Source organism: Mycteria americana, chromosome 4 (genome assembly GCF_035582795.1).
Source record: "Mycteria americana isolate JAX WOST 10 ecotype Jacksonville Zoo and Gardens chromosome 4, USCA_MyAme_1.0, whole genome shotgun sequence".
Taxonomy (NCBI): Eukaryota; Metazoa; Chordata; class Aves; order Ciconiiformes; family Ciconiidae; genus Mycteria; species Mycteria americana.
The window spans coordinates 89,249,612-89,265,135 of NC_134368.1; the positions used below are offsets into that span (position 1 = coordinate 89,249,612).

The 15,524-nt window shown below is 56.9% G+C and overlaps 1 protein-coding gene across 1 annotated transcript; it reads right to left on the reverse strand.

The window, feature by feature from the left end:
- Positions 1-269: 269 nt before the first annotated feature.
- On the reverse strand, positions 270-13,772 carry PARM1 (prostate androgen-regulated mucin-like protein 1). The gene is made up of 4 exons (XM_075499319.1): positions 13,688-13,772; positions 2,024-2,722; positions 1,175-1,253; positions 270-554 (listed from the first exon to the last, which is right to left on the reverse strand). The coding sequence occupies exons 1-4, from the start codon at positions 13,731-13,733 to the stop codon at positions 470-472; spliced, it is 909 nt and encodes a 302-aa protein (XP_075355434.1). The 5' UTR covers positions 13,734-13,772; the 3' UTR covers positions 270-469.
- Between the last annotated feature and the right edge of the window lie 1,752 nt (positions 13,773-15,524).

Here is a 15,524-nt window from a genome sequence, read left to right on the forward strand (position 1 = left end):
AGGCGAAGGATTTCACAGCGGGGCGATGCTGGGAGGTGATTTCAGAGGAAGTGGCACGTGAAAGCCCAGGAGACCCCTGCACGCTGCTGGCTGCGGCTCAGCAGCCCCCGTGTCCCTCCCCGAGCCTTGGGGCAGCAGCGTTTCAAAGGATGCCACGGCACTGGCTGAACCTCCATCCTCCCCCTCAACCTCCCCCCATCCCTTCCCCCTGGGGAATTTGGGTTCCCTTGCCTACAAACCGAGTGGCCGCCGTGCCCCGGGACCCAGAGTTTCCTACGCAAAGGGCAAAATTCAGGTTTATTGTGGGCGCTGCACGCCCGCCCTCCTGTTGCCTGTCATCTGCCGGACCCGCCGTAATCCTGCCCGCAGCGATGGCTTGGCACCCAGGCGTCTCCTCGACAGCGGATGCTCTGCTGCAGAAGCGCTTATAAATTAAGGATTTTTTTTTTTTTTTTTTCCCTCGGCACTGCTAGGAGTCGTCATAGAGAGGGTTGTTGTAGTTGCCCCAGGAGCCGTAGTCGTGGTCATCCAAAAGCCTGCCGTAGGAGGAGTGCCTGCCAGGGGAAAGCAAACCGCCCGGCGTTACCAGTTGCTTTGGTGGTTTATTAGTTATTTTACCATGGGGCGAAAAAAAAAAAATGCATGCAAGTCTTCACTAGGTCAAGCTTTGGGATATTTTAGCAGGAAGCACCAGGACGGAAAATAAGCCCAGGCAGGATTTTGCCCCCGTTGAAACCAGACTGGGACATGCCCGGGAATTAAAACAAGACCTTTGCTCGTCTCGGTTGTCGGCAGAGCCTCATTACAGATGCTCAGCGCTGGGCCGTGCTGCTGTTCGTTGTCTAAGTCATGGCAAGACCCGTGGCAGCAGCATGCCCTAGGGATAATTACTGGTTATGACTATGCTGAACAGCGTCTCCGGCATTTGAGCGAGGCTGTTGTAAAATGAGGAAGAAAAACTCTGCTTTTCAATATAGGCGTGGTAGAAAAATGCAGCCGTGCTGGGACTACGGGCTGCACGTCACCCCGATGCTTGGGGACGGCATCTCCCCGGAGCTTTGACCCCGAGCATCACCCTTGCGATGGCGAGAGGGGCTGCAGGCTTGGGGGGGGGGGTGTGTGTGTCCCACGGCTCGAGCGCCCCGCCAGACAGACACCCCGAAAACAGCCTTACCTGATCTTGAGGTACGCCGCCGCCCCGAAAACCAGCACCACCACCACGATGACCGTCACGGTTATGGCCACGATGCTCCCTGCGGAGGGAGGGTCTGTCAGAAAGGGCAGCGCTCAGGCCCCCCAAGTCCCAGCCCCATCGCACCCACCCCACAGCCCGGCTGCTCCCGACAGACCCGTGCCAGCCGTCTCCGGTGGGGAGGGACGTTCCCTCACAGCTTCCCAAAGCTCCCGTGGAGGATGCTGGGCACCCCTGTATTTTTGCAATGACCCCCTTCCCATAAAGGCAGGGCAGGTGGATTTGGGATAAAACACAGCTGGGCTTTGCTTGAGGGCTACGGACTTGCTCCGTGATGCTCCTCCCAGCACCAGGCAGCATTTAGTGCCGAGACAAGGCTAAAAATTGCTCCAGATCCCTCCCTTTTCCGGCCTTATGAAGCACTTTTAAGCTATCCGAGCTTGCAGAAGGGGACCGGTGAAAGCTAGCGTCAGCTTAGTGAGGTCTCCAGGAGGGAGAAGATAAACCTACGTCTTCCTACCTCAGGCTGCACCCACCCTCCAGGCACTTGTTTCCTCTCACCCTTAAGTGTTTCAAGTCAAATTTGCAACGAAGGATTTTATTCACACCTCCAGGCAACCGAGGTTTGAGATCTACGACTCCTTGTCTCTACCGGTGGAGGAGATGATGGAGGCTCCTCCAGGAAAGCTCAGCTTTTGCTGAATGGTGCTTTCAGAAAGCTGACCACCTCTTCCCTTCCAATTCGGGGGGGGGGGGGTCTGCCCCTCTTATCTAAGCACCCCGAGGTTGACGTTATGCCTATATACGCGTATGGAGAGCAGCGGTGCTCACCTGCGCTCAAGCCACGCGGGACCTGTTCCACGGTGACTCCAGTGGAGAGGGTGGTTTTGCCGGTGGCCGTGGCCTCGGTTGCTGTGGGGCTCGTCACAGTCACTGGGGGGGACGTTGGCTCCACGGCCAGGCTTGATGCCATGGCCACCGTCCCCAGGGAAGGGATGTCCTTGGTCAGCGCCGGTGGCTGGGTGGTGCTGGGGCTCACGAGGACAGGCATTGTGGACAAGACCGTCCCCGGGGATGAGTACAGGTTGCTAGCGGGGAGGGAGGAGGAGGAGGAGGAGGAGGATGCAGGTATACCCGCGTGGCTGGGAGCTGCCCCCAAATCCATGGTGCTTCTTGCCAAGCTGGCAGTATTTGCTGTCCGAAGACTTGGGGTTGTCTCCAAGGGTGGTGGCACTGAGCTGCGGTTGGAGGCTACAGATGGGCTTTCTGTTGTGGTGACGGAGCTCACGGAGACAGAGGCAGGAGCACGGGACAGGGCCACCGCGGGGGTGGCATTGTGGCCACCCGCCTCCGCCGGCCTGGAGGACGCCCTGTCTCCAGCAGGTCCCGTGGACATAGGCAGCAAGGGCTGGCCAGGAGCTGGCGTGGGGACAACTGCATCCCTGGAGCCCGGCCCCGCTGGGACCCCCTCTGAGGGGAGGGGAGGGCTGGTGGGGGTGAGGGGCGATGCTCTGGAGTCATCGCCCAGTCCTAGGAGTGAGACAAAGAAGTATTAATAAACGGGGAAATCCTTGGGGCAGCCTGGGGTTTGGGTGAACGCTAAAGGGTTTGGGAACGAAGTTTATTGTTGCGGAAGCGCCGAGCGCCATCTAAAACAAAGAGATGGGCAATATCCCTGCGTAGCTAGAGCTGAGACCCTAGGTCTATAGGTCGAGGGCAACCTATAGACCGGTTGCCCCAGCATAGGTCAGCACCGTTTTCCCCCCCGAGGCTGGGATCCCCCCCATCCCCAAACGCCCCCTCCATCTTCCCGGCATCTCCTCCCAGCAGCCAGCAAAGCAGCAGGGGAGCGAGCTCCTCCTCAGCAGCAGCCACCGTGCAGCTGGCAATGATAACACAAGACGCCTCTTTCTCCTCTCCCCCCACTTCCTTGTGCATTCATCTCTCTCCATTTCTTAGCATGAAGATGAGTCATTTTTTCCTCTATCCCCACCAGCAGACTGCTGGGGCTTGCCTTTTTTTTTTTCCCTCCCCCCCTTTCTGCTCTCCAGGGCTAAACTCAGCCCTGGGCCAGCGCTAGCAGCTAGCTCCCTCGGCACGGCTGGGCCAAGGGAAGAGCGTGCCAACCCTACGTGACATCGGGAGGGATTTTTATTCCCATGCATTCATTTATTTACACCCCCAGACCGTCCCTAGCCCAGCACCGGGAAGAGCAAGAACTTGCTCCGGTGCAAACAAGCTGCAATGAACCAGCTATTATATGAGTGCGGAAGACAAAAAAAAAAAAAAAACCTCAGCAAAATGTTGATTTTGTGGGAACCCTGAAGCCAAACTCCCACCTCAGCTCCAGAGACAGCAGCCCGGTGCTTATCTAAGTGATAACAGCAGCGAGAGCACAGACGACTATCCCGGTAGCTCATTGCGAGCAGGAGCTTGCAGATCATACGTGGCTGGGCATCGCTCGCGGGCACACGAGGCTCTCCTCCCCATCACCAAGCCACCCCCCAAGGAGATGTTGTCAACCACCACAGCCAAATTTGCCATCCCCCCAAGTGACACTGAAATGCCACCCGTGCAAGTGATGACCCAAGGTGGCAAGACAGGACCCAGCCTGCAGCAGAGATGTGGTTTAGGTCTACCGGAGCTGTTGCTGGCCCACCACGCGACTCTTATCGCACATAAAGCTGCGCCAAGAAACAGCCGTGCGGGAAGGACCCAAATTTGGGAGCAGGGGCTGCGCGATATGGCGTTCCACCAGCAAAGCCCCTCATTGCCAAGCACCCGGGAGAGCCACCAGGCTCCTGGTGCACAGACAGCACCTCGTGCTGAAGGAGAGATGGAAACACTTAGTCCCCGTGCGTAGAAATGGCGGGATGCAGCGTCGGTGAGCAGGGACTCACTAAACCACGGTTTTGGGTGTTTTCAGCCATCGGTGCATGCAGAAGGCTGCGGGTATCTAATACAGCTTCACTCAACCCGCACACCTGCGGTGGAGGAGGACAGCAGAAGGGACCTCCAGCTCACAGCAGCGAGCGCCGGGTACGTAGCACACCTTTCACGAAGGCGTTTTCCCTCTAGAAACCACAAACATATGCTTGGCCAAGGATTTCCAGCCAGCTCTAGGGCACGGCTTCTACTAGAGCCCAAGGCATTTAGGAGCACAAGTCCCTGGCACGCTTGACCCAGAATTTTTTTTTTCCTGGCACTGTAGATATCCCCGTGACGGACCCCATTTCCCAAGCAGGGGGATCTAGGAGGTGGGACTGAGGCCACGGGTGCTCTTCTCTCGGGGACGGGCGCTTGGAGATGCTTCTGAGCTTTCACCTTCCTCAGGCGCTCGGTCCGCTGAGGTGCGAGGCTGATAGACCCCCGTATAAGGGAGAGGAGACGGATGCCCAGCTAGAGTCTGGTTACCACATAAGCCACCTCGCTCAGCACCTGTGGTTTCCACACCCAGCCCAACCACAGCAGCAGGGAAGCACCCAGACATCCCACCTCCTCCTTCCCAGCTTCCCAAAGCTTACCAGGCTCCTGCAAAGCTGCTGCCGCCAACAGCAGCCCAGTGCGATGAGCATTCTTCCTTGCTCAATTCCGGCACCGCAACACCGTAAAACCAACTATTCCCTGTGCCGCTCCATCCCTTCGCGCAGCTCTCCACGCTCATGTGCTACAGGCAGCAAGTGCCAGGTCCCCCACAGCACCAGCAGGTCCCATGCCGGCGTGGTGGGACCTGCGAAGCACCTGCAGCAACATCTGTCAGGGACCAAAACCAGTGGGTACATCGCTTCCAGTGGCCAGAAACACGCTGCAAGAGCCTGCCTCTTCAACACGTTGCTGTTGAGGTTCAAGTGGTTCATTTGCGTCCTTTTTGCTTTCACGCTGGTACCCCCACCCCTTGGCTTTTCTTGACCGGGTTGAAGCATCCCCAGATGGCCTTCCCAACACACCCGCTTGGGGGGCAGGTGGCAGAGGACAAAGAAGGGAGGATACCGACACCGCATCTCCTTTTTTGAGGGAAAGAAGGTACAAGTGCCCTTTCTAGCAGGTCCACGACCTCCCACGTCGCAAGAGCTGAAGGTGCCGTCAGCCGCTACCCCAGGAGAGCGCAGCCCGCTGGTTTTCATGGCCGAGGGTAGGACATGAAATCCCTGGCTGACTTCATGAGGAGCATTGAGCAACAGGGTCTTTCTCAAGGATTTAACACCGTGCAGCCATCCTGGGCCTTACGCAAGAGGAGGCATGGTCTCTGCCAGGGAGGAGAAGGTCTGCTTCGGAGACGCACGGGTGGAAAGGCATATCAGCCATACAAGTTGCTATAGAGGCACGAGTGAAGAACTCCAGTCCTCTGGCCCAGCGTGCCTTGCCCCAGCTCCACCAGCCTCCCTGCGCCCGCGCTTCTGACCTCCGATAACCGGATTATTTCACCCCGCACGCGAGCTACCCCAACACCAAGGCAGCCCGCCTCACCAGCGGCCACGCAAGGCAGCGGCACTGCAAGCCCTATCGCGACGGGAAAGCCCTCAACCTCTGCAACGCTGCCCGAAGGCGCCCAGCTGACCCGACACGGCGTCGCCGGAGCAGCTTGCAGCTCACACACGCCCCGGGCAGAGCACTCAACTCTTTTAGGAGGTCTGCCCTGGAGATGGCTGAGCCAGGGCGGACATCGGCTGCCGCGTGGTAGCGGAGGGTGCCAGAAGCCCCGACAAACCCAGACCGAGCATGCCTTCACCCGCGGTGTTTTTCAGATCAGGGTTCAACATCCATCTGTATGAATTAATCCCTTCTCCATCGCACCTTGGCATTTCCGACGCGTGACTTCTCCAACAGGTAGCAGACAGCCTCTGCCGCCCACGTGCCGACGTGCTGCTGCTACATCAAGCACAGCCGGACCCTCCCAGGGCTGGTAGCACCTCGAAAGTTTATTACCTCTCTGTAAACGTAGGTATTTCCAGTCTCTCTTGGACACAGGCAGCTTACCACCTCTCCGCAAAGCCACCCTGGTGTCCCACCTTGCTTGCATCTGCTTTGGGTCAGCAGAGCTCTCAGGGGCTGCTTGAACTTTGGGGGCAAACCAATAGGGACCTCAAAAAGCTGGCAATGCTGCTAGCCGGGATGAGTCAGGAAATCTCTGATAGTATCTAAGGGGTTTAAATTCAGAGGGTGAGCCAAAACTGGCTGCAGGAACAATCCTTGGCTGCTGGCTGGGCACTCCCAGCCAAGCAGGTCACGAGTCACAGGGACATTTCCCAAGAGAGCAAACGCAGCCGAAGGCAGCACGCCCCTCAGCTCAGCCCCGGTTCTCCCCATCTCCCTCTGCTCCTGCACGGCCATTGCCAGCCAAGCTTTGGTTTCCAGATCAATAGCGCTGCATTAATCTCTGCTAGCAAACCCTCTGCTGTCTTCTTGTTCCCCCAAGCCGTCACCTCCATGGGGTTCCAGGGACTGCCCTGGGGTCTAGCTCTCACCCGCAGCACATCACCCCTCCCCACGCAGGCTGTGCCCCTTTGCACCACAAGAAAAGCCCAGCCAGGATCCCAGAGGCAACGCAGGCTGCTTCTGAACTGGGTTAGGATGAGGGGACTACCAGGACCTGGCCGAGGACCCCCTTGGCCGATAGCCCCACGTGTCCTCGTGCCGCTGCGCCCAGCTGATGGACAGCCTGCCTTGCACGCGGGTGCTGCCTGTCCCCGGGGAGCTGGGTGGCCAGAAGAGCACCCAGCTTGTCTGCAAGCCCAGTCCTCTACAAACACATCTGAAAAGGGAAAGAAAAGCCAAGGTGGAGGTTTCCTTGTTTCTCCAACACCTGGTCTGTAGGAGCTGCGGCTGTGAGCAGGAACCAGAGCAGTGCACTGGAATAAGGGACAAAAAAAAAAAAACCACTAGAAAACTTCTTTTAGGACCACATGACTTCAAAGGCTAAAAAAACCCAAACCTCCAACAGGGTTTGTCAGAGGGACTGAAGGATGTTAAGCTATCGACGGATGCCGAGCGGAGTTCAGCCCTGAGGAACCGGCCCATCTAATTCACTTAAGGCAGTTGACCACCCCACCGAAATCCCACCCAGAGCAGAGGCAGGGGACTACCGGGACAAGGTGACTGCCGAGGAAGACAGCGGTGTCACACTTCCCAGCCCCACATGTGGTGTGACAGGTCCTTTTCCCAGATTGTCTTCTCTGGGAGTATCAGAAACAGCCAAGAAAAGAAAAACGCAGACCCCTACAATTCAAATATCTTGCTTTTAGGGAATATTAATCCTAATCGCCTGCCAACCCAAGGAATGAGCCATCCACCAAATGGATTCTCTCTCCCTATTCGCATGCTGTTCTCCTGGCTTCTGCAAGCCACACAAAAGCGGAGGTCTCACCCTTGCAGAAGCTGAACGTTCCCTGTGCTCTGCTTGGCAAACAGCTGCCCGGCCTGGGCTAGCAGCCTCTCCAGCAAGGCATTTCTCAGGCGCTCCCGAAGCAATTGCAGCAAGCTTTTAAATTGTGCTGTCAGCTGAAACGCAGCATTAAAAAAAAAAAAAAAAAACCAACCCACAAAACAAAAGAACATCTCCAGCCCAAGTGAATGACATCAGATGGAGCAGCCATGCCACAGCAAACAAGCACCCACTGATAAGGCGGAGATGGAGCTCTTAACAAGCTTCTCTTCGTGACTCCTCACATCTGATGTAACTACCAGAAAGTCCACAGGAGCTAACCCACTCACCACACGCCCGCTCTCAGCCCAAATTAACTCCGGCAGCCGTACCCCAGCTGCAGTAGGTGATGCTCCTCTAGCAGCCAAGGCCCCAAGAATAACAACCGTTTCTATAACATTAATTATTTTTCCTCCCTCCCAGCAGCTTGTCTCGACTGCACGTACACAAGGAACCTAACCACCCTTCCTGAACGATAAATATAGCGAGAGAAGAAGCAGTCACTGCAGCAAGGAGGTCTGTGGGGCACCCACAGCGTACCGTGCCCGTGCAGCAAGACTGGGTCCCCCTTTCCGTGCCAGCTCAGCAGCTGCCTGTGGGGCAGGCACTAATAAAAGCATACGAGTAAGACTATACTTAAGCACCACACTATTTTTTTTTAAAGCAAAAGTCCCTAGTAACCTCACTACACACCCACAAGACCTATCTAGGGCAGGCAAAGAAAGGTGCTGATACAGCCCCATCCTCTGCTCAAGGCAAGAGAATACATTAAATTTGGGGTCAACACAGCAAATTATTAAAACCAACATTACAAAAAAAAAAAAAACAACAAACAAAAAAAACTAGGTTCAAGACAAGCTACACACAACACAGGTCTAAGAACAACCAAAGACTGTAGATGGATTTAGCCACCACACAGCTGAGAAAAGAAGGTGGGACCCAAGCCCGAGCTTAAATGGAGGTCCCAGCCCAATGGGCAGAGGGTGCGTGGGTGGGGGGTCCCAGGTGAGGTTCGTCAGGGTGATTAGGGGCTATTAGCACAGTTTGGGGCTCCAACATAAAAGCTGGTGGCTGGAGCTGTGTCTTTTCTGCAGAGCATTGCTAAGAGCATAAAGACAACATTATGGGTAACACATTATAGGTAACTTATAGTAAAGGATGGCCCTAGTGAGGGAAAGGAGATGCTTGGGAGCTACTTGTTCTTGCAACTTTTCCAGAGGAGCAGCCAGCCCCCACAAGCCAAGGTAAGTTGCTGGGGCTGGCTCTGGGTGCTGTGTTTGGCAGTGCACAGTTTGCTTTGACCTCCTGCAGGTCCTGCATCACGCTGCTTCTCACCACGTAGCGATGATGGAGCAGCCCTCGTTCTTCTGGTCCTGCAGCGTGCATGGGTTTATTACCAGCTTAAATGATACAGGGCAGTAAAATAATTTATGCTTAAATATAGGATGAGGACTTCCTGTTCATCATCTTGTTAGCTTGGCTGTGGCTTTTGTGGCTGAGGATTCCCATACCTTGTGCTGGTTTTCTGCTGGTCCCTTCCCCCTTGCTCAGGTGTAGCTTTTATTCTGCTATTGCTTCTTAGCTATAAAACTAGTAGGAGCTAGCTGCGGATGGCAAAGGGTCACCTCGTGGTAGTTAAAACTAAACAAAACTGGTTTTTGCTTTGCATTCAACTTGTTTTTCAAGCTGTTCAGTACTAGGCTGCCTCACCTCTTCTGTCACCATGTAATTTGGGGCTGGGATGGTTCATTTCTCTCCTTTCTGGTTGGAGGGCCCCATCTGCAGCAAGCGAAGCTCTGACTAAGCTCTGTACTGATACGACAGAAGGAAGAAGGAGGATGTGGTGGTTGTCTTGGCCTTTCAACTTGTGTCTCTGCTTTTCCAGGGCACTGTTGCAGAGCCCTGCCTTGTTACCCCCAAGAAATAAGGATGATGGCGTGGTCTGGGAGCAGCTCTGCAAGGTCTAAGCTCCATCTTGGACCCAATGAGCTTTCTATGCCATCCCAGAGGGAGCACACAGCTGGGCTGGTACTGGGAAATGTGAACCCTTGGGGACCTCTCTGGCTGCTGTTGAGCTTCAATGAGCAAACCGGGGCCAACGTGGTGGCTCTCCAGGTCTGTAGCAAAGCTCCAGCATTGTGTGTGTGTGCCGGTGACCTGTAACGCTAGCAGCGGTGGGAGCAACCCCGGGTGATGTGCTGCTTCCTCGCTGCCTGCTCAGCTCCTGCGGTATCGCCTTTCTTCTCGATGCCAGGTTGTGTCGGTGATGGTGTAAAACTGATTGTGAGAGGAGGAAGAAACCAAGTGAGAAAACCAGGGGCCAGAAACATCAACAGGTAAAAGGCGAAGCTACCCAATAACTGCATAAAGCAGCCAAGGCCATCAGATAAGATAAATCTGCAGTTGCTCTGATTTACTGGCGAGCAGAGCTGCCTTCCTGTGTGATTAGTTTTCTTCTGCTGCATGGTTGTTAAGTGGTTTAGGTGTAATTGCTTTGAAGCCTGAAGCTTTCTGTAGTTAAGAGAAACAGCTACGCGAAGGAAATCAATGTGCTGTCTCCATGTGTCCCTCGCCATACAGAGGCCCCAGCCCTGGTGGAGAGGCTGTCCTAAACATAGAGCTGGCCAGGGCACCCTGGGGATGCCCCTTGGCAGCCCTCCTTGAGCATCCAGCTCCCCAGGGGTTGCTGCCGAGCAAACCCATCAGTATCCACCTCCCTGGAGGTACCAGCACCTCTTGTAGATGCACGGCCTGCCCTCTGCAAAAGGCAAGAGCAAAATCCATGTGGCCAGACACATAAAGTTGGGGCCAGCTGGCAAGGAGGGGCTCCAAGTGAGGTCTTCCCTGGCTGGTGGGTTATGGCCTGGCTTGGGAGCAGGAGCTGCTCTTCTCCAGGCTATTGCATGGGAGGAAGGAGCTAAGATGGGGGCCTGGCTTGCTCTGGCACACTCTTCAGACCCTGAGAAAAGCTGTTGCAGGCAGATTGCTCTTGAGGAACCAGGCGGACAGCTTCACCATCCTGCAGCCTCTGCTCCTCCCAGCTAAAAACAACAACGCCAACTTTGAAAATAAAGATGGTTGCCTGCATGATCCCGATGACCAGCTCCTTCCTTGCCCGGGGTGGGTGTCCAAGTCCTTTTCAGGCGACGGTCTGCCCTCATGCCCAAACCCAGCAGCAAGGGCTGTTGGTTGCACAACAAACCCACCCTTCGCAGCAGCTGCAGAGTGGGGTGGCCACACCATCCTCCACGCAAAAAAACCCTGATGTTCCCCCCCCCCCATTCTAAGTGTTGCTTAATTATCCAACTCATGAAGCACTTGGTCCTGAAGTTGCAACGAAATGATAGCAGAAAAGAAGGTGAAGAGGAGTCTTGAGAGGTTTTTCTTCTCGGAGTGACAAAGCAACCTGTGGCTACCAATCGACCCGTGCGGCCAGAGGTGTCTGATGAGGACCTGGGGTGGAAAGCTTCTGGGTTCCTGGAGAACCCCTGGCTGGCAGGGCTCTGTGTCCTCCTTGGGGTCTGTTGGCAGGCTGCTACCTTGCATGGTGGCTTTAGCTGGTGGCTGGGCAGCGTGGGAGCTTTGCCATCATGAAAAGCCGTAGTTTACAGCACCAGCTCTTTCTAAAATTATTTTTTTTGCTTGATTTAAAGAAACAATACTTTGGATATTGCATGTTGTATTTTAGAAACATGCAAATATGTGTTGTGCTGTACTTATTTCCCTGGGATGTTACACCACGGGAGGAGAAACCATTTGTCAGCTTTTTGGGCTGGGAGGCGGGCAGATGGACCTGCGTGCCCGTGCAGCTGGGCTGGGGCCCCTCACAATACATTTTCCCAGGGGAAGATTTTGGATATGGCTCTGGAGCTGGCCAGGCATGTTGCAAACAGCAGCTCTGCCCAAGCGACAACACACCAGCTGAATAATTTTCCTATCTAGCTGCTAATTACTGCTTCTAGGTGCAGCTTCCAAAGTGCATCAGCCCTGTCCCAGCCTTCCCCAGGAGGGGAAGCAAGTGGGTTCAGCAGAGGAATTTTTGAGCATCCTCTGGTATTAGAGGCCGAAAGCTGTTGCTTGCTGGTTTGGGCTGGGAGAGGGGATAATGAACTACCCATCTCCCCTGTCCTTCAGCTCATAAATGGGGGAGCAGGGCCAGGAGAGCTCAAAGCTTGGTCTCTTCCATGGCAGCCCACAGCAGCCTGTGGTGCCAGGATGCAAGAGCCCCAAAAAACAGCTTTTCCTCCCCAGAGGCTCCTTGCAGAAGCACCCAAAGCCTTTAAAGCTGAAAGCTGCCTCTTGCAGGTGCCATAAAACATCTCGGCTGCCAGCTGGGGAGCAGGGCCAACTGCTAAAGGGGAAAGCGGGCTGGGGGCTGCAGCAAGGGAGTGTTTGTATAGGGGCAAGCATCATGTCAGGAAAGCAAAGCAGGTGGAATTTACATCCAGAGTAAGAAGTAATAATGGGATAAAAACTTCCTTGTGAGAGATGCTATTATTTCATTATGTGGCCAGGCAAAGCCCAGCCTCTTTTACTCCTGCCCAGTGACATCTTTTCTATCACTAAGTCCTGAAGAATGAGCTCGAAGCATATTTAAATCATGCTTTTTGTTTTCTCAAGGGTCATAAATAAATATTTTTAAGTATTATATCTAGGGGGGGGGGGAAGTTGTAGAAAGCATCCAAAAGATTTGGGGCTTTGGGGGTGTTTGGGAGCAGCCCGAGAGCCATGGGACCGTACTCCAGGGAAATCTTTCCTGGCTCTTCTGCCAAGCCTCGCCGGCGGTGGTGCTTCAGAGAGGGATGGTCGTGGGAACAGCTTTGGGTTTGGCCCGGGCGCTGGGAAAAACCCGCCTCCCAACCCCAAAGCGGCCGAGGGCTGACTCCCAGCAGAGGCTGGCCGCTTTCGAGTGGCTTGCCAAGGTGGTGGCCAAATCGGGGCCAGGCAGAAGCCCGCAAAGGAGGCGAGAGGCATCCCTGTGGAGCAAAATGTAGGTTCATCCCCATCCCTCCCAATTGCGCTTGCGTGGAAAGTACAGAAAGGAGAGCTTGTTGGCAAACTCCTCCTTTACAAGGAGAAGGATGTAGCCAGCTCTCCCCCCTCTTGCACTACTGGGGTCACGTAGCAGGGGAAGGTCTCCCACAAGCCGATGTGGTCCAGGATGATGGTTCGCTGCTCCTGCAGCCGTGGCCTCCCCAGCTGCTGTTTTGGGGACATGGCTGCTGGCCGCAGGCTTTCGCAGGGAGCTCAAAACCTCGCCCAGCCTCGTCCCCTCGCGCTGCTCTGCTGCGTGCCGACAGCAATTTAATAATAACAGCTTTGCCCGGTGTATTTCTCCTTGCGCGCGTCCCCGTCGCTGGGTTATGCAAGTGTTTTTCATGTTTCTCAGCAAGCAGCTCTTCGTCTTGTTTATTAAAAACCCAGCCTGGATGGAGGGATAACCTGTGCGTGCTGTCATTTGAAAGTGCTCGCTGTCGCACCGGCCGGGGACTGAACTGTCTCCTCTGACTGTCTTAGCGGGGGGAAAGATGTCAAATTGGGGGTTTCTATGAAACGGGGAGGTTGATGTTGTTGAGGGGGGAGGAGGGAGGGAGATGCCTTTTAGCTGGTCGGGGAAAGGGGCAGGTGCTGGGGGTGCGGGAGCCTCCGCTCAAGGCCGGGGTGAGCGATAAAAGCTCCTTCAAAGCAGCGACCGTGCTGGGAAAGGGGGTGCGCGGCTGGGGGGTGAGCTCCGGCCCGGGCAGGGGGGCTGCCTGCGAGGAGATGCTGGTGGTCCCCTAAAGTTGTCTTGGCACCCCAGCTTCAGGCCAGCTGGGGGCCCGTCTGCGGGGCAGGGGGCGACAGAAAGAGGGGCGAAACGCCTCTCCCCCGGCCCCACGGGTGTTGGGGGGGGCGGGGGGGGTTTGCTCTGCGGAGCCCTTCCCCGGGCATCCTGCCGGCAGCGAGAGGGGCTGTCCCCGGCGAGGGGGGGCCGCCTTCCCCCCGTCCTCATCGCATCGCTCCCAGCCCGGTAGCGGGGATCCCCGGTACCACCCCCCCCGGTACCCCCCCCCGGTGCGGCGGCGAGGGCTTACCTGCCGGGAGGAGGAGGAGGGCGAGGAGGAGGCAGCAGCAGCCCATGGTGCCGGCGGCCCTGGCAGCCGCGGCGGGAGGGACGGACCGCCCGGCCCCGCTGCCCGCCCGCCGCCGCCCCGGGCCGGCCCCCGCCGCCGCCCCCCCCCCCCCCCCTCCAGCGCCGGGCGCACAGCGGCACCTGCCGGTACCGGGGACCGCGACGGGGCCCTGGGTATGAGCAGTGGGTATCAGGGACCCAGCAGTGGGTACCAGTAGGGTCCCGGGCACTGGGTGGGTCCATACTGGGCGCGGGCACTGGGATGGGGTGGTGGCAGCAGGCACCCTGCCCTGGGGTGAGGCACTGGGCACCCAGCGCTGGTACTGGGCACCCAGCGCTGGTACTGGGTGCTGAGCACCGTGCCAGGACCCAGGCCCGAGCGTGGGTGGCACGTCGTCATCGGGCACCGCGCACCGGGCGTGGGGTGCTCTTGTCCCAGCCGGTGGCATGGGGCGGGTGCTGGGGGTGCCCTGCGGCACTGCCCCTCGCCCCTCTCCTTCCTCAGGGCCACCCTGGCTCCTGCCGGAATATTAAAGCCGTAAATGCTGCGTGCGCCTTGCCGGGACACCCCTTTTCCCTCGGGGTACGTGGGGCAGAGGCCCTCTCCTGCCACGGCTGGATGGGGTTGCCCCTGCCTGCCCTCACTGCTGAGCATCGCCTGCCACATCCGAGGGGTCCGGGACCCATGGGGGGGGGGGACACCCCAGTAAGTGCATCAAGGGGAGCCCGGCCAGAGCCAGGCAGCCAGGGCCCTGCCTTTGCATGGTGAGAACAGCTCCCAAAAACGCAGCTCCTAGCACCCAAAGGACCCAGCCAGGAGACACCTGCGGCACAGCGGGAGGTACGAGTGCCGTTTTTTTACTTCTTTCCTTCTGGAAAGCGCTTTGCTGCGGGTGAAATGTTTTTTAGGCTGAACTCATCTTCTCCGGGCTTTCGCGTGCTCGCTACGGAAAACGATGTCGTTGAACCCGGGCCGTGGCCGAGCTATCTTTAACTGGGGTTACGCAGCTATCTATTCTATTGCATTGTGTGGTGTTTTCTCGGGACGGACCCTGGCTCCAGGCCTAAAACAGCAGGACACAAAATCCAAGTCAGCTGGCGTTTCTAGAGCAGCCGGGACACCGGCTGCCTTGCCGTACATCGGGCGGCATTGGCATCTCAGCTCTCCTTGAAACCTTTCCTCCGCGCGGGAGGAAGAAAAATAACGCTGTTATCACTGCAGGAACTTGATGCTGTGGGAACCGCGTGATAATTTCCCTGCCGCTGGCCTCCCATCCTTTTTTTGACTTTCTTTTGCAGAAGGTGCTGCGTGTTTCCACGGGCAGGAGGAGGTTTCTGAGGAGAGGGCAGGGCTGGGCACAGTCCCCGCTCCCCACCGTGGCGTTGGGTGCAAACCCTGTGCCTGAGCTGGGTGCCAGGGTGCCAAGGGCTGGGCCGTGGGAGGCCTTGAACGCCCCTGCCAGGCGCCGTCCTCGGGCTCCAGCTGCCACCTGCCTGGTCTCATCAGCGTGGCCACCTCTGCCCGGCCACCTCTGCCTGGTCTCATTGGCATGGTCACCTCTGCGTGGCCACCTGAGTAGGGCCACACCTGCCTGGTGACCTCTGCATGGTCACATCTGCCTGATCGCCCCTGTCTGGTCTCATCAGCATGGCCACCTCTGCCTGGCCACATCTGTCTGGTCTTATTGACGTGGTGACCTCTGCCTGGCCGCCTCTGCCTGGTCTCATCGGCATGGTCATCTCTGCTTAGCCACATCTGCCTGGTCTCATCAGCATGGCCACCTCAGCAGGACCACTTC